The following is a 19,189-nucleotide window of genomic DNA, read 5'->3' as shown; positions in this document are numbered from 1 at the left end:
TGCTCAAAGGGAAACTGAGGAATGATGGTACCAGATAACTCAGTTCAACACTAATGCATAATTACATTAACACTGAATGCTCCAACACAAGTTACTGAAGGTAATTGCCCAATGGAAAAATAAATGAAACATTCAACAGAGAAATAGCAGGGATAAGTTACTGGCTAAAAGAGCCTTACTCCTGCACATTACCTTCGTCAAGATGACGGGTTGTCGTTGATAAGGCGCTGGCGATAAAGGAGGGAATTATAATGCCACTACAAAGTATACTGGGTTGAGCCCCGGGGTCGACATGTGGTTGATTCAGAAGGACAGCCAAGAAGAAAAAGTATATCTTAGTTTAACCAGCCCACTGAGCTGGTTAACAGCTCTCCTAGGGATGGCCCGAAGGATTTGATTTTATTTTACGTGGCTAAGAACCAATTGGTTACTTAGCAATGGGACCTACAGCTTATTGTGGAATCCGAATCACATTATGACGAGAAATGAATTTCTATCACCAGAAATAAATTCCTCTAATTCTTCATTGGCTACTCGGAGAGTCGAACACTGGGCCAACAGCATGCTAAGGACAGCCAAGAGGAGGACATCTGTTCTCGGGTCGCGTCCTGAGCAGTCTCTCTTGATTCTCGTTGCAGTGTCTATTTATAACTTTTGGGGATTACTCTGGCTTCTCTTCCAGATGGCACAAAGGTGAATCTTCATTACGTTTTTTATAATGTTGACCGCATGGCGTCAGTCAACCCACGTGGGTTCAGAATGGGGAACTTTCTCTTTTTGGGTGCCCCCTTGCCTTGCTTGACACAGGGTTACCTGGGATTAGGCCCAAAAGCAGTCACTTTGAACAGAAAGAGAGGGTTAGGTCTTACCATTTTGGGGAATGAAAGAGAGAATTTTTTGAAGGGGCGAGTGGGAACCACAGTTCTAGTTATTAAGTAATTTTTAATCTGTTCTAAATTATGTTGCAAATGTAAAAACGGGTGAGGTTGCAATTAAAGATATCCCATTTGTTGAAATATAAAACACACACACACACACACACACACACACACACACATATATATATATATATATATATATATATATATATATATATATATATATATATATATATATATATATATATTATACATATTATACATACACATATACATATATATACTGTATATATATAGCAAATATGTATATATATTAATAATGATAAGAGAATATATATTTATTTATATTAATAATAAGAGAAAGGTCGTTTTAGGAAGTACAGTAGACAGAGGCTCTTCAAGGAAGGCCGCACACTTAACCAAAACACAAACCAGGAACGAACTCGAAGACGCAGTCCTCCTCCCTCCCCTCCCTCCCCTCCCCCTCACCTGAGACGGAAGGTTGGATGCACAGTGAGAGAGTGGCAGAGAATGAGAAGGGCAAGTGATGATTGTGAGTGGAATACAGACGAAGAGGACGAATCCTTCTGAGTGCGCTGAAGACATTTCTAAAAGCCTGGTAGCTGCCTACTTCTTGAATTGAAGAGCGTGACGGGGCCAGCAGGCATATACTATGCTAGATAGACAGATTGTATGCTAAAGGACAGTAGAGGGAAGCCAAGAGCCCGTCAGTCTGTCGTCAATTCTAGGCCAAAGGTTAGTCTAGACTTGTTGGCTCTGGTTAATTTAGATTGAATGATATTAGGCCAGACGTGTTCTTCCAGGTGGCTAGCCGGGGTCGTAAGTTAGCTGTAGGCCGAGGTTAGGCTCAGACAAGTTTAGCTGAAAAAAGACAGTAGGCTAGGCTAGGCTAGGCCTAGGCTCACCCATACAATAGGCCTGGTCGTTCTGTGAGTTAAGGCCTGTGTTGAGAGCCATTCATTCCGTTGGCCTCCTCGGATCTCTGTAACTTGAGTGGGCTAATTTTGGCAGAAGGTCAGTGAACTTTGACATCATTTGTATTGGGGCCCAGTCTATGCTAACATCTCAAAGTTTAGAAATGCAAGGCTTTGGAAGAGCCCGTTGCCGTGTATTGCTGTCAGTGCTCCTTACAGGGCACACAGAAGGTTTTACTCAAGGTTCCGGTAAAACTTTACAATAGTTGCGCAGCCTGGTTCCTGCCATTCACCGACCGGATAGGTTACCGCCATTTTGGGGGGGTCCAGGGGGGCCGAAGCCCCTGCCAGGTCAGGGCATGTCGCCCTAAGTTAGGTTAGGTAGGTAAGATCTGGTTAGGTCAGGGCCTAACATTACAGAAAAAGTTAGGTCGATTTATGTATGGGAAACTTGTCCCAGTCGACAGCTGGCTGGAATCAGGACGCACAACTGTTGTAAACTTTTACCAAGGAAGGTTCTTTGCAGCAACCCCTTTCATTCCTTTAATAAGAAATTACATCCGTTCATGTTCTTTTTCTTCATCTTACTTTCTACCCTCTCCTAATAATTGCTTCAACATTATTTCCAGCGCTGAATGACCACATAGGCCCCAGTGTTTGGCCTCTGGCCTAAATTTTATTTTCAGGTACTTATTCAAGACTTTGGGAGGCTGTCAAATATTCTACCACCAACCAGAACAAGAAAACATAGTACTGGGCTTTTTATGCTATGCTCTTAAGCCTCCTTAATATGCTCAGTAATCAAATCATACTAAAATCTTGCAAATTTACTGTTAGACGACTAACATGGGGTTCATACTGACATGGCGCTTATGTGAGTTGTTGTGTTATTCAAGGAAAAACTTATTGAAAACTCTTTAAGGTAGTTTTATGAGGCTCCTCCGAGCCAAGAACATGAACCATATATTTTTCTGACTGGTTATCTTGTGATTTGTAAGTTTATAACCCTAGATGTTAGTGCAAATCTCTTGTTTTTGTGTTTTCCCTGCCTTCCTGTATCCAACAGTTCTGGGGGACTCTTGGCAAAATCAGGATTTTGTGTTAGGTAGCCTTAATCCAGTGTAATGAACCAGCCAGAAAGGTAGGAAATGCATAAACAGTGTAATCAGTCAACAAAAGGCATAGTTCATATCAGGAATAACAAAGGACAAAAAATTGACAAAGTACAAAAATGTGCAAGGACAGTCAGACTTACCATACTTGGATGCATCTTAACTTAACCTTATCTACTTTAATAACCTGACCTAAAGAAGTTCACAGTAGATATCATACTCATAGTGAAAGATGCTGGGACGCATCCTGATCTAACCTTAACTTCCTTGCCCCCGCCTGACGTGATTTCTCATTGCCATAGAACAGGAGAAGGAGGAAACCTAACCAATCTCAGTAGTGAAGGTGTGAATAGCAATTGTTCTTACTTGAATGAAAACCATCACCATTTATGTAGGAGTATTCCTGAGCTCGAGCTTGAATTGTCTGTTGAAACTTTTAATTGTAAGGAACTGTGGGGGTGAATCCTCACTCACAGACCACCAGTCTTTTTTTTTTTTTTTTTTTTTTTTTTGGCCACCATCCAGTGAAGCTGTGCCGCACTCTTGCTAGACAGATTGTTGTTGGAAATTAGGAGATTGGGTTGTCGAATGCTTTGCCTTTTTATATAAGTAACTTACCAGATAATTACATAACTATTAGTTTCTGCTTCATGCTGCAGCTCAAAATTTGAAAATTGTGGTAGCACACTTTTGTTTTGGTGTAGTTAGCTTGCCCCACCTGCTTTCGTGGAAGAATAGGTACAACATAGCCAAAGAACTCAATTTGTTTCTGCTGGTCAATGACTAAACATTGGTTGTTGAGCAGCTCTTTGGGTTCGTTTTTCACTGGTTGGATGTGATTTTCTCTTCATTTGGTGAAGTATTCTGTGTTTTTGGTTGTGTGCTAATCTTAGTTAGCTTAGCTAATATTGGGTCTTTTCTGATTGTGACGTTTCCTCTTGGGACTTTGTTTTTGACCCAGTATGTCAGACTCTAGCTTGTCTAGTGTTAGGTACTGCAGCAAAGGCTGCAGGACCAGACTCATGTCGGCTAAACATAACAGCGACACCATTTGTTCTTCTTGTAGAGAGCAAGTTGCTCACCAGACCTTAATTGTGACAGATGTAAAGACTGGGATAAGAGGAGATGGAAAACTTTATATGCTTATTTGGATAAACTTGTGACAGACTGAGGAAGGCAACCACTAGGGCTGAAGCTAGAGCTTCTGCTAGTCAGGATAATTCTCTTAAAGTAGATGTTGCTGATTTACCTGTCCCTTCAATACCTGTGACTGCCTTTTCTCCTATCTCCAGTCCTCTCACTTTTCCAGTTACTCCGATCCTGCCTCCCATTCTTCTGAACCCAATGCCATTGCCAGCTTAGAATCTTGTGTAGATCAGAAATTCGATCTTCTTGTCAATACCATTTCCCAGATTGGGAATTTGGTTAGAGTCCTGATGGACATATGATTTGCCCCCTGTCCATAAGCGAGCCATGGAGAGGGCTCATAGTCTGCTCCCCTCCTGCATTTTTTGGGAGCTCCCCAGTGAAGCTCCGCATTTGCCTTCAGTATCTGCTGAGCGCCTAAATTCTGAGCACCCAGTGTCCAAGCACCTAGTGTTCGACAGTCCAGTGTATGAACGCCCAGTATCCGAGCACCCGGAGCGCCCAGTGTATGAGCGTCCAGTGCATGAGTGCCCAGTGTCGAGCGCCCAGAGTCCGAATGCCCAGTATCCGTGAAACACTCAGTGTCCATGAAGTGTCCATTGTCCAAATGTCCAGTGTGTGAGCCCCCAGTGTCTGAACGCCCCTTTTCTGTGGGCTCTGCTGTTGAGGTGAGCCCGCCAGTCATCAAGTGTTCGGCGCCCCAGGTAGGGCCTCCAGTATCTAGCATGACAGGTGAGATCTCTCCTGTTGTTGAGGACCCATCTTTGGTGCCAATTCAACGTCAGTTGGATAACATTTTGAACCTCCTTCAGAAGCTGCTTTGGTGTCACATGAGCCTCTGAACCCTTCTATGTCTCCTATTTCCTTGGAGGAGGAACCCATGGATGAGTAACAACTGACCACAAATTATTTGGCACTTTTGAGATTCTTCTTAGTTTGCTATCCAACTTTCTTCTCTCCAGCGACCCTAACTTCTCCGGGTTCTGCTTTTATGATGCAACAGCCTGCAGGGACTTCCAGGCTGCCTCAGATAGTGCTTTCCTCTTCCTCCAGGAAAGCTTTGGCCCACATTGACAGCTGGTTGGCAGAGAAGAGAGATCTGGGCAAAGCAGTTTTTTGTACAACTCCCTCTTGTTTAATACGACAGAAGCATATGTCGTATTCCACTGGAGAAGCTCGTTACTTGGGAGTTTCTGCCTCCTCTCAAGGGGACTTCTCTAGTCTCATCAATGCGGCACGTCGTTCGGCATTCTCCTCATTTAGGATTTTGTTCACTGCCTCGGAATTGGATCACCTCATCAGAGATGTCGAGGTTTTCGAGGTCCTGCGTTTCCTCGTTTGGACCGTAGGGGCTTTGACCAAAAAGATAGAAGATTGCACCACTCTGCAGGAGAACTTTGCTGAAGGCTGGTAAGGGGTTCTTGCATGTGCTGACAGAGCAGTTAGAGACCGTGCCCAGGAGTTAGCAACCATTTTTGCAATGGGTTCCTAAGTAGAGATATTTTGGTGCTCATTCACCACTAAAGGGGTCACTCCCTCTCAGAGATCATCCCTCCTGCTCATTATTTTGAACAAAACTAGTCTGTTCCCTCAAGCGACCTTGGAACGAGTGACTGCCGAACTTCAAAAGAAGTCGACACAAGACTTGTGCAATCGACCAAGAGGACTAGAGTACCAGCATGAGCACCTTCGACTTATACTATTGTTAGGATGGCCTCCCCTCTGTCACAGCAGCCCTTTTGAGGGGGCAGAGGCTGCTTTCAATCATGACCACAAACCAATCTCCTGTCGGTACGACCCTCCAAGAAGACAACCATCAAACCCACCACTCACAAGTGAGGTCCCTGTCCTCCGTGTCCCTGTGGGAGCAAGGCTGCTCCATTTTTGGAGTAAGTGGAAGGCCAGGAGTGTGGAATCTTGGGTTCTAAAAGTTTTGAAAGAGGGCTATGTGATCCCTTTCAGGAATAAACCTCCCTTAGCAACCTCACCCATCAGTTTGATGGCCTACTTGATAGGCTCAGAGAGGTTTTTGGCCCTGTCCCGAGAAGTCTCAGCCCTACTTGAGAAGCAAGCTGTGGAGGTGGTCGAAGATCTAAGCACAGAGGGGTTCTACAACTGCCTCTTTGTTGCTCCAAAGTCATCGGGAGGATGGAGACCTTTCCTAAACGTCAGTGCTCTGAACTTCTTCATTCAGACAACAAAGTTCAGAATGGAAATGAACCATTCAGTCCTGTCAGCCATCCATCAGGGAGACTGGATGGTGATGATCGATATGCAGGACGCATACTTCCATGTTCCAGTTAGTTATAAATGATTTGTTTAACCAGACCTCTGAACTCTTTTAGGGTTCTTCTCGGGCTGTTCCAGGGCACCTGGGCTCCAGGAAGTATCTGAGGTTCGTCTTCCAGGACAGGGTCTTCCAGATTCAGGCGCTGTGTTTCAGCCTCTCCACAGCCCCCCACGTGTTTACCTGTGTTCTTGCCCCTCTAGCAAAATGGTTCCACCTAATGGGAATCACTGTATGCCTATATTTAGACGACTGGCTCCTACGCTCCCCCTCGAGATCCCAGTGCATGGAGGACCTTCAGAAGACGCTCCAGCTCGCCAGGATGTGGGGCTTTTAATCAATTTCAAGAAATCTCAACTGGTTCCCACTCAGTTGATTATTTTTTTGGGGATGATGATTGATTCTCTGAATTTTCAGGCTTTTCCGTCCCATCAAAGGATCCAGAAATGCCTCAGGAAAGTCTGAAACTTGATCTCTTGCCCATCCAGCTTGGCCAGTGAGTGGATGAGCCTCCTGGAAACACTGTCTTCCATAGAAAAGTTTGTGCCTTTGGGGAGATTACTCACCAGTGTTACAGTTCTTCCTAAGGGCCAGCTGGCGCAGGAAGAACCTTCCCGACTCATTTATTTTCCCAATCACTCCCAAAATCAAGGAGGACCTTCAGTGGTGGCTGGTAGAAGACAGATTTTCAGTAGGAAAGTTGCTGCTCCCTTTGAGCCCCAACCTAACGTTGTATTCAGATGCATCAGATCTGGGTTGGGAGCCTCTACTCAATGACTTGGAAGTTTCCGGGATGTGTTGTCTAGCCGAGAGGAGCCTACACATAAACATGAAGGAGCTGAAGGCAATACATCTGGCTCTTCATTTTTTCTCAGCAGCAACCTTCAACAGGAGAGTTGCTGTCCATTTGGAATGCATGACCGCACTGGCTTACATCAGGAATCAAGGGGTTCACGCATTCCTTCTCACTTTACGAAGCAGCCAAGGATCTCCTCTTGTGGGCACAAGACAACAGTACCAGCATTGTGACCCGCTTCATTCAGTCGAGACAAACAGGTTCTACCGACGGAATGGACGCTGAATCCGCAGGTGTACACTGACTTGTGGAAATGGTGGGGAAAGCCGTTGATAGACCTGTTTGCAACGTCAAGAAACCATCGTCTTCCTCTGTTTTGTTCCCCAGCTCCTGATCCTCAAGCATGGGCGATGGATGCTGTGCTGCAGGATTGGTCGGACCTAGACGTTTACGCCTTTCCTCCATTCAGCATGGTGAGGGAATTGGTGAAGAAGTTCATCACTTACAACAACACATTGATAACTCTAGTGGCTCCCTTTTGGCCACACAAGGAATGGTTCCTGGATCTTCTTGGCTTTCTTGTAGATTTCCCAAGACTGTTACCGCAGAAGAGAAATCTTTTCAAATGGCCTCATTTTCACCTTTTTCATCAAGGCTTATCTACTCTCGCTGTGACAGGCTTTAGACTGTCAAGGAGCTTGTCAGAGCGAAGGGTTTTTCAAGAAAAGCTGCAGAAGCAATTGCGAAATGTAGGTGCCGACCTTCTGCTCCAGTCTACCAGGGAAAGTGGGCAGTCGTTTGAGGCTGGTGCCGAGAGCATAATATCTCTTCTTCTAAGATGACTTTAGCCCAAATTGCAGGCTTTTTTGCTGTTTCTGAGGTCTTCTAAAGGATCGGCTACATCCACCATCAAAGGATACAGGGCTATGTCAAATTCTGTTTTTAAACAGGGGAATAGACCTGTCTGCAAATCAGAATATTAGTGATTTGATTAAATCTCTAAATACATCAAAACGAGAAATCTACAATGGTCGCCTGGAACTTGGATGTGGTTCTTAAATGGCTTTCGGGCCCTCCATTTGAGCCCATGGACTCCTCCTCACTAAGGGATTTGGTGAGGAAAATCTCATTTTTAATGGCTTTAGCTACAGCTAAAAGAGTTCGCGAATTACAAGCCCTTGGTAAGAAGGTGGGTTTTTCTCAAGGGAATGCAGTTTGCTCACTGACCCTAAGGTTCTTGGCAAAAAACGAAGACCCTTATAACCCCTGGCCACGTTTGTTTGCTGTCAAGAGCTTGGCTGATATCCTGGGTGCAGCAGATCGGGAGAGAGTGCTTTGCCCAGTAAGAGCACTGAAGATTTACTTGGAGAGAACTAAAAGGATTAGAGGTCCCTCACAAAATCTCTGGTGTCCAGTTAAGGATCCCGGATGGCTGTTATAAAAAAATTCTCCAACCTTCTTTTTAAGGACCGTGATTTCTGAATCACACTCGAAAGTTCAAGAGGATATCCTCCCCTTGTGTAAGTTAAGGCCCATGAAACAAGGGCAGTTGCCACCTCGCTGGCTTTCAAATGGAATCTTTCACTCTCCACAATCTTGCAATCCATGTATTGGAGATGCAAGTATGTCTTTGCTGTGTTTTACCTTCGCGATATAGAAACGGTGTACTGTACTGTATGAGAAATGCAGTACAGTAGGCCCATTCTTCACAGCTGGCATGGTATTGGTGGATAGGATGAATACCTTCTATTTCCTCTATCCTCTCTCCCTGATTAAGGATTGTTGTATTTTTCTTGGGAAGCCAGGGAGCACTATGTGCTATGAGTGGCTGCCAGTTGTTGTTTTTTATGGTTGGGGTGGATTATTTTTTAATGTGGTGTAGGTAAAATTATCTGGTCATATTTTTTGTTGTATTGCGCCCAGAGCAAGGGCACACATATATATATATATATTATATATATATATATATATATATATATATATATATATATATATATATATATATATATATATATATATATATATATATATATATATAATATATATATATATATATATATATATATATATATATATATATATATATATATATATATATATATATATATATATATATATATATATATATATATATATATATATATATATATATATATATATATATATATATATATATATATATATATATATATATATATATATATATATATATATATATATATATATATATACATATATATATATATATATATATATATATATATATATATATATATATATATATATATATATATATATATATATATATATATATATATATATATATATATTATATATACACATATATATATATATATATATATATATATATATATATATATATATATATATATATATATATATATATATATATATATATATATGTATGTATATATATATATATATACAGGGTGAGGGCAAATCAAATGCCTGAGTTTTGATAGGCTATTGGGAAAAGTAAAAATACTTAGAGAATTATTTGTTGTTTTATTTGAATCAGTATACAATGCCTATATATATATATATATATATATATATATATATATATATATATATACATACATATATATATATATATATATATATATATATATATATACATACATATATATATATATATATATATATATATATATATATATATATATACATACATATATATATATATATATATATATATATATATATATATATATATATATATATATATATATACTTATATACATATATACATATATACATATATACATATATATATATATATATGTATATATATATATATATATATATATATATATATATATATATATATATATATATATATATATATATATATATATATATATATATATATATATATATATATATATACAGAATGTGGGCAAATCAAATGCCTGAGTTTTGATAGGCTATTAGGAAAAGTAAAACAATACTTACAGAATTATTTGTTGTTTTATTTGAATCAGTATACAATGCCGTTTGTGTGATCACTTTTGAAGATGACATCAGGAAGATGGTGGCCATCTGTGGCGATGCACTGTTGAAGGCGATGTCTGAAGTTTTCAGCTGCTCTTCGGCACATCTCAATTTGCCCCACCCTGTCAATTTGGGCCCAACCCAAGAGAACTTCACCAGAGAATTCTCCATTCCCCTAAAGTTACTGTTTGGTGTGCAGTTTCCAAATTTGGGGTAATTGGGCCTTATTTCTTTGAGGAGGATGGAAGATCTGTGTCACGTTATAACCATCAACTCTGAACGTTATCTTGCGATGTTGGAAGACTTTTTGGAACCGAAATTGGAAGAATTAAGTGAGGAACAAATCTGGGAGACATCTGGTTCCAACAAGATGGAGCAACAGCCCACACTGCTCAAGTTGCAATGGTCAAATTGACAGATGTTCCAGATGTCTCTCGGAGGGGTGATGTCGAGTGGCCCCACGCTCACCTGATTTGAGCATTTGCGACTTCTTCCTGCGGGGATATCTGAAGGAGAAAGTGTTTAGAAGTCGGCCACACAATTTGGAAGAATTGAAGATGCGAATTTGGGAGGAAATTGCTGCAATACCCCTTGAGATGTGCCGAAGAGCAGCCGAAAACTTCAGACATCGCCTTCAACAGTGCATCACTACAGATGGCCACCATCTTCCTGATGTCATCTTCAAAAAGTGATCACACAAACGGCATTGTATACTGATTCAAATAAAACAACAAATAATTCTGTAAGTATTGTTTTACTTTTCTTAATAGCCTATCAAAACTCAGGCATTTGATTTGCCCCATCCTGTATGATATATATATATATATATATAATATATATATATATATATATATATATATATATATATATATATATATATATATATATATATATATATATATATATATATATATATATATATATATATATATATATATATATATATATATATATATATATATATATATATATATATATATATATATATATATATATATATATATATATATATATATATATATATATATATATATGTATGTATGTATGTATGTATGCATGTATACAGGCAGGCCCTGGTTATCGGCGGGGACTCCGTTCTGAGGACGTGATGATAGCTGAAAATCAATCACCGTTAACCGAACCCGCGGTTAACTGGGGACTGCCTTTATACTGTACATATATATATACATCACGAAGGAAGTAATAGGGAAAGGCATCCTCATCCTCTAACATTTATTTTCAATGCCGAAGTTCCGCGGCAAATTCCAAGTCGCATTTTCAAGGCTATAAAATATAATTTGCGAACATTAATAACAAATTAATTTATGGAGATGCAATGGCACAGCTCTTCATGAAGTAAAAACATTTAAAACAAAACACCTCATTCCAAGACAAACCCATTATAAGTAAAAGGAGTTCACTAAAATCTTAAACAACCTACCTATATGAAAGAAAGAACAAGACTAACATAAATAAATAAAAGCAGAGTGAGGAAAACCAGTTGCCCAAACTAGGCTATAAACAATTTTACTGAAGACGGTTGAGTATTTAACGACAGTAAAGTATTTTTGATAATTGTGGATTCTAGGATGGTTAACCCTTAAACACCGAGCCTCTATTTACAAAAGTGTCTGCCGTATGCCGGCGGGGTTTGAGAGTTAGCTGCAAAGCGGAAAGAAAGTTTTTTTTTTTTTTTTTTTTTTTTTTTTTTTTTCAAAAAATCACAGCACGCTTAGTTTTAAGATTAAGAGTTCATTTTTGGCTCCTTTTTTCTTTTCCTTTTTTCTTTTCTTTTCCTTTCTATAGGCAGGTTTTGTATGAGTAACCTCTTTTTTAGGAATAGTTTGGTGTTGGTCTCGTTGCTACTGTTCCCTAAGAGTAGTGTGGAGGTGGCAGCAGAGCATAGAATCTCAGAGTCCTAAGATCAGCTGCGCTGCTTTCAAACCTTTGAGTTCAAAAGCAGCTTCTGCCAAATCAGTGGATCTAGCAAAGCCTTCAACATTTGGGTCTACAAAGGATCCTGCTCTTCAGAAACTTGTAGTTCAACCATCTTCCTCTAAGAAGGGTGGGGAATCTTCCTAGCACTTCTGTCCATGTCCTTTGGCAGGCGACTATAAGGGAGGAAAGGGGAAGAAGAATGGAGGGGGTCACTCAGGATGGCAACCCCATACCTCTGATGCCAATAGTAGGGGGCCACCTGTCTCACCAATGAGTAATGTGGCAAGAGCTGGGAGTGGAGCCTTGGGTCATATATGTCCTTCAGGATGGATACTAGCTTCCATTGAAGGCTGTTTGTCCTCCCCTCTCAGATACTCCAAACAGATTACAATTGTTCTCCCAGATTTGTTCATGTTTCTGGCCCCGTCGGCAGAAGCAGAAGTGTTGACAGAGAAAGGTGTCATAGAAGTTGTAGGGTACTAGTATCTGAGGTTTTACAGTCATGTTTTCTTAGTGGAAAAGGCGATTGGAGGTTTGAGAATAGTGATCAACCTCTCTGAACTGGTATGTGTTTAAGACTTGGTTCAAGATGGAGACAGCACAGACTGTGCTAGAATCCATCAAAGAGGACAACTTAATGCTTTTAATAGATCTTAAGAGTGCATACTTTCAAGTACCCATTCATCAGAGCTGTTGGAAGTACCTAGGTTTTTTCTGTAGCGGATCCCGATCTCTCTCCCAGGTAGCAGACAAAGTACTTGGGCATGCTTATAGACTTGGCAGCGGAGTTCGTAAACCTCTTCAAGGAAGTTCCCTTGAATTTTTTTGATGCCAGTTAACCCTTAAATGCCGAGCCTCTATTTACAAAAATGTCTCCCGTATGCTGGCGGTGTTCGGGAGTTAGCGCCGAAGCGGAAAAAAAGATTTAAAAAAAAAATCACAGCACACTTAGCTTTTAAGATTAAGAGTTTATTTTTGGCTCCTTTTTGTCATTGCCTGAAGTTTAGTATGCAGCCATCAGAAATGAAAAAAATATCATTATCATATATAAATATTGAAATATATGACAGTGCAAAAAACAATTTTCATATATAATTTTATACAAATCGCGCTGTGAGCAAAACGGTTAAAGCTAACGGATTATTTTTTTTTCTTTGTATTGTACACTAAATTGTGATGATTTTGGTATATAACAAATTGTAAAACGATCAAAGCAACACAGAGAAAATATTATCACAATATGATGCATGAATCCGAACGTGGGACATAAAAAAATGTTTTTTCAAAAATTCACCATAAATCGAAATATTGTGCTAGAGACTTCCCGTTTGTTGAAAAAATGAAGCTAATTGATTGAATATTACTAGACTCTTAAGTGTTTTAGCTTACAATTGCAGTTTTCGACCATTTCGGTCGAGTTAAAGTTGACCGAAGGTCGAAGTTTTTCTATTTATCGTAATTTATATGAAACTATTTCAAAACTGATAAAAGCTACAACCATGAGTTATTTTCTGTTGTATTCTACATGAAATTGTGCACATTTTCATATATAAAAGTTTATGTAACGACTAATAAAAAACGGTGCAAACATTATGACGTGACGAAAGAATTTCTGAGATGTTCAGCCGAGTTACTGCGCGGACATAAGGAAAATGCTTTTTTCAAAAATTCACCATAAATCGAAATATTGTGCTAGAGACTTCCAATTTATTGCAAAATAAAGGTAAATGATTGAATATTACTAGAATGTAAGAGTTTTAGCTTACAATTGCGTTTTTCGACCATTTCGGTCGAGTTAAAGTTGACCGAAGGTTGAAATTTTGGCAGTTATCGTGATTTATGTGAAAATATTTCAAAACTGATACAAGCCACAACCATGAGTTATTTTCTGTTGTATTCTACATGAAATTGCACACATTTTCATATATAAAAGTGTATGTAACGACTAATGTAAACGATGCAAACATTACGACGTGATTTAAAGAATTTCTGAGATGTTAGGCCGAGTTACGGCGCTCAGACGTAAGGAAAAGTTTTTTTTTTTTTCAGAAATTCACCATAAATCGAAATATTGTGCTAGAGACTTCCAGTTTGTTGCAAAATGAAGGTACATGATTGAATATTACTAGAATGTAAGAGTTTTAGCTTATAATTGCGTTTTTTTACCATTTTGGTGAGTTAAAATTGACCGAAGGTTGAAATTTTGGCAGTTATCGTGATTTATATGAAAATATTTCAAAACTGATAAAAGCTACAACCATGAGTTATTTTCTGTTGTATTCTACATGAAATTGCGCACATTTCCATATATAAAACTTTATGTAACGACTAATATAAACGGTGCAAACATTACGACAACGTGATTTAAAGAATTTCTGGCGGACGTAAGGAAAAAGTTTTTTCAAAAAATTCATCATAAATCGAAATATTGTGCTAGAGACTTCCAATTTGTTGCAAAATGAAGGTAAATGATTGAATATTACTAGAATGTAAGAGTTTTAGCTTACAATTGTGTTTTTACCATTTGGTCGAAGTCAAAGTTGACCGAAGGTTGAAATTTTGGCAGTTATCAAGATTTCTATGAAAATATTTCCAAACTGATAAAAGCTACAACCATGGGTTGTATTTTGTTGTATTTTAATTGAAATTTCGCACATTTTCATATATAAAACTTTACGTAACGGCTAATATAAAACAGTGCCAAAATTACGACAAAATGACGAAAGAATTTCTGAAATTTTCGGCCGAGTTACTGCGTGGACGTAAGGAAAAAGTTTTTTTCAGAAATTCACCATAAATTGAAATATTGTGCTAGAGACTTCCAATTTGTTGAAAAATGAAGGTAAATGATTGAATATTACTAGAATGTAAGAGTTTTAGCTTACAATTGCGTTTTTCGACCATTTCGGTCGAGTCAAAGTTGACCGAAGGTTGAAATTTTTTGTAGTCGACGTACAGTACTTCCACTTGGCACCCAACAGACAATTTTAGACGACATATGATACGTCCAGTAGGCGTTTAAGGGTTAATTGGAGAAAGCATATTCTGACATGATAATTCCCAGTGATGTTGCAGACTTTTACTCAGCTCTTTTTGATATTGATATTTTACAGTGACAGTATTGTTGATGGTGAGCCTGAAATTTATGAGGAGAGTTACACTAGATCTTCCAAGACGAAAAAGTACTATCTGTGTATCAAGTCATCTTTTATATCGTAAATAATAGTAAAAAGCAAACCCCTTTGCATATATTGAACTCTGAAGCTATTTATAACGTGTGTAGGTCAAAAACGCTTATCTCTAGTCTCAATAGGTTTGGACTGGCAGTTAGTTATGATAAGTTACTCCACTATCATTCTGACATGGCATCATTTGTTACAGAACAAGTCAGGGTCAGTTCCCACTCCAAGTCATTTCAACCCATCAAGCTTCATGTTGGGGGCCTTTGATGGTTTTGATCATGGAGAAGCAACTCTGTCTGGCGTAGGAGGAAGTCATGTCACTGTTATGATTCTCATGCAGGACAAACTTCAGAGAGTGACTCCGAATAGTAAGTGTAAGATATCGGATACAGGCGTCACCCACAGAGAGAGAGAATTCACACGAGTTTTGTTGTGAGGCTTTGTTTCCGCACACAAAAACTGCTAAAAAGCCAAGCCTTCTAACGACCTACATAGTTCCAGAAGAACTATACAAAATAGACAAATCACATGCAAAAAGTGTCCGTAGGAAAGACATAGCTTGGGTTATTAGACAGGTGTTAAAGAACAACTATGGACCAATTAATGCCCTCTTGGAGTGCCTTTAACTCTCTTATTACTGATGAGAATGTGTGTCAGTAGGTTGTAGGTTCCTACCAGTCCTTCTCTCACCCTGTTACAGAATGTGGCACTGTTGACACAACATTAAAAAACTTCCAGAATATTTTGAGCCATCTAGACCAAACACACTTCCTCTGGTATGTGATGAGGGTGTGTATTACACTGCCCGTGAAATCATCATGAGCAAACCACTTGAATTTGATAACGTGGTGTTATGTCTGGGCTCCTTTCATATGATTAAGGCATTCAGGGGTGCAATAGGAAAGTTCATTAATGGCAGTGGAACAGAAATGATATTAATAGAGTCTCAAGTATTTGGCCAAAATGTGGTAAGATCAGTTCTTTATGGATCACAGTATACAAAGTCATTGATGGGTTTGTTCATGCTCTCTTAGTATATAGAAAGGCTACAGTGGGCAGAGTGCTTCATAGTGGAAGGCATTGGGAAGTACAGGGATGAGCTTGAGCATCTAAGACTTGAAAAACTCTGTAGCAGAAAAGAAGAGGGAGGATAGCAAGGTTCATTTGGAGGCATTTATGTCAAACTCAGAAGTCATGGTCGAAGACTTCAATAAATTTATATGTCAGAGTAGTGCAGCATCAGAGACTTTTACTTTCTGGGACCACTTCATCAGAATGGTGGCTGTTCTAAAGGACTTGGTTAGGGAAGACCATGAGGGAGACTAGAAACTTGAACTTTGAACCGGTTGGGACAGAAAAATGAGACATCCCCACCAAACATGTGGATTGGGTACATTTTCACATCCCTGTTTGTGTACTCAAAATTAGTTTGATCATTACTCCGCGCTTCATTACAGCACTTGGAAATATAAGTCAGGTTTATAGCATCTCCCCGAGTTCAGGCCTGTTGGCATTGACGATGATTCATGATTCAGTTGCTCCTGATGTAGTTACAAATACACTGGCTGTGACAGTAAAGATCTGCTCCAAATATGGCATTCACATCTTGCAAGTTGGGAGTTCGGGTAAACTTCGCTTGAAAACAATGATAGGTTTTTTGAACCAGTATCATGGCTGCCTTAAGGAATAATTCAGCTCGTCCGTTTTCAGAAATCCTCCATTTATCATATACGTTGTTGTGTTTTGAATTCCACAAATGACACATTTTGTAAAAAAAATTTGTTAATATTAGCTGGCAGAGATGCGGGGTCCCGAGAATCCACCATAGAACTCGTACTCCTTTGCTGAACAGAGGTTGGGATGAGCAGCAATATCTGTGGAGACCTTGCTTAACTGTTTGAGTTTATCCAGTGTTTTCTCGACGGTATAATATTCTTTGGTAACTTGGCATAAGATTTTGCCTTTGTCCACTTGCTTCAGTCTTTCAAAAACTACATCCCTTCTCACTTTTGCTGCTTCAGTGATACATGTCCTGCCATTCTCTGTGCTGGTCATCAGATTTTTGGCAGATTATGCATTTCTTTGGATCGCAAGAACCACTTGAGGATGGTGACTGTGATGCCCTTAATTTTTTCTTTAGTGTGCCAGAGTCAGGCATTCTTCACTGAAAAAAAATCCGGTTTCCTAAAATTTTAAATGAACAATATATAGTATGAACAGAGAATAGAATAAACTGGATTGATTCATTTTTTGCATCCTTATTGCCTCCCTTAAGAATACAAATTACGGTATACACCTCTTGAGCCTCAGTATGTGTTGATCCAGTTTTATTGATTGTTACACAGGGGTTAAAGTAAGTAAATAAGTTTTCCAACTAATTTAAAAAACTTGCCTATGATGTAACTAACCAGAATGTAAAAGCATTAAATGTTCAATTTATTCACCTATTTTCACAAATATTTAAATATGAAAAGTCATAAATTTTAGTTTCTCATCATAAAAGGTCATATTTTGACCTCTTGTGACCTTAGGTATTGACCAATCTTATTGTGCATGTATCTATTTAATAGATCATTCTTTAAGCTTTATTTTGAGAGGTGAACAAGCTCTGTAGACCATTTCATTGCTGAGTTATTGTGATTTATGTAACCAATACACATAAAAAAAGGAGTTATTTAAATTTCATCAAATTCAACAAAAACCCTGAATAACCTATAACTGCCGGGTTTCTGGGTGTCTAGCCTTGCTAAAAAGGTGTCCCAGTGGACCCTCTAACTAAATCAAGCAGGTAATTTTCTGACCCCTTGGCTCCTGGACTACATTTGAAAAGAACCCATTCTCAAAGGCCAGAGTGTAGAAGGCTTTTCATTACTACAGGTAAGTGCAAGGAGGAGGTGCCTAGGAACAACCTTTCACTCTGGCCTTGTAAAGTAATCAGATGGGCCTGTACCTCCTCTGAAAAGGAGGTTGGCCTCCCTTCCCCTTGAGAGCTCATGAAGTCTGGGGTTTGGGTCTGTCCCTTGCTTTTTAGAACTCTTCTGTTTTTCAGGTAGTGAGGGCAGGTGTCTTGTGTAGTCAGATTACCTTTACCCCATTCTACCTGAGGGATGTTGCCCACAAGTCCTTGGACACCTCCTTTGGACTTTTGGTGGCTACCTAAGCTCTTTTTCTTACAAGAACAGTATCTCAACCAAATACTGAAAGCCCATTGTAAGTCTTGAGTTGTGAATGTGGAATGACAGAGTTTTCTTCCATCTTTCACCTAATTGTTGACCAGCATCTAGGGCAAAGCACATGCTGGAGTAGGAAAAGATACAGGTCAGTGCACATAAGGGGGAGGGGGACGTGGTATACATAGTTTAGTTCTGAACCCATTACATGGTAATGGCCAGAATTGAAGTTCCTTTCGACATTGTCTCCTATGAGAGAATTCATGGTTTTTTTAAACAAATACCCTTTGGTATTGCAGGGGACTCTGGTTAACCATTTGGCCTGACTAGTGGGAGGTCACAGAAGTCATGGCATCCCTTGCTTGCAAGGTCCCAAAGGTGTTTACCCTGCTTTTAGCCTTGGTTTTGGCTTGGGCCCACTGGCAAGGTACATGCTTGCTGCGTTACCCAGACAACCAGCTAGTCCTGGCATTTTTGGGGTGCCCTGGCTCGGGCAGAGATCACTGCTTGGTTTTTTGTGATGAGTGGGGGATCATTGTAAACCGGGAGAGTCAGATTTTGCCCGCAAGGGGCAGACAAAATATCTGGGCATGGTCATAGATTTGGTAATGGCAAGTTTGGAGAGGTAGCAATGCAGTTCTTGATCTGGCAGGAACAACCAGCTTGGCTTTAGCTGGTGGCCCTTGGTCATCTGTCATGGCATCCCTTGCTTGCAAGGTCCACTGCATTG

General features: G+C 39.4%; 1 protein-coding gene across 6 annotated transcripts in view; it reads left to right on the top strand.

Annotated features, from left to right (window-relative positions):
* The first annotated feature begins 1,245 nt into the window (after positions 1–1,245).
* Positions 1,246–19,189, top strand: part of Mettl14 (methyltransferase like 14) — a 217,211-nt gene continuing 199,267 nt past the window's right edge. For 2 of the 6 annotated variants that reach the window (XM_067101912.1, XM_067101914.1), the window contains exon 1: positions 1,305–1,634. In XM_067101912.1, the coding sequence (XP_066958013.1) occupies positions 1,572–1,634 (63 nt within the window). In that variant the 5' untranslated portion in view covers positions 1,305–1,571. Of the gene's footprint in view, positions 1,635–19,189 lie in introns of all 6 variants that reach the window. The other 4 variants (XM_067101911.1, XM_067101913.1, XM_067101916.1 and 1 more) reach the window with 4 other exon arrangements.

Source organism: Macrobrachium rosenbergii, chromosome 58 (genome assembly GCF_040412425.1).
Source record: "Macrobrachium rosenbergii isolate ZJJX-2024 chromosome 58, ASM4041242v1, whole genome shotgun sequence".
Classification (NCBI taxonomy): Eukaryota; Metazoa; Arthropoda; class Malacostraca; order Decapoda; family Palaemonidae; genus Macrobrachium; species Macrobrachium rosenbergii.
The sequence above is the reverse complement of the archived record's forward strand: the minus strand, read 5'-3'. Positions and strand labels throughout refer to the sequence as shown.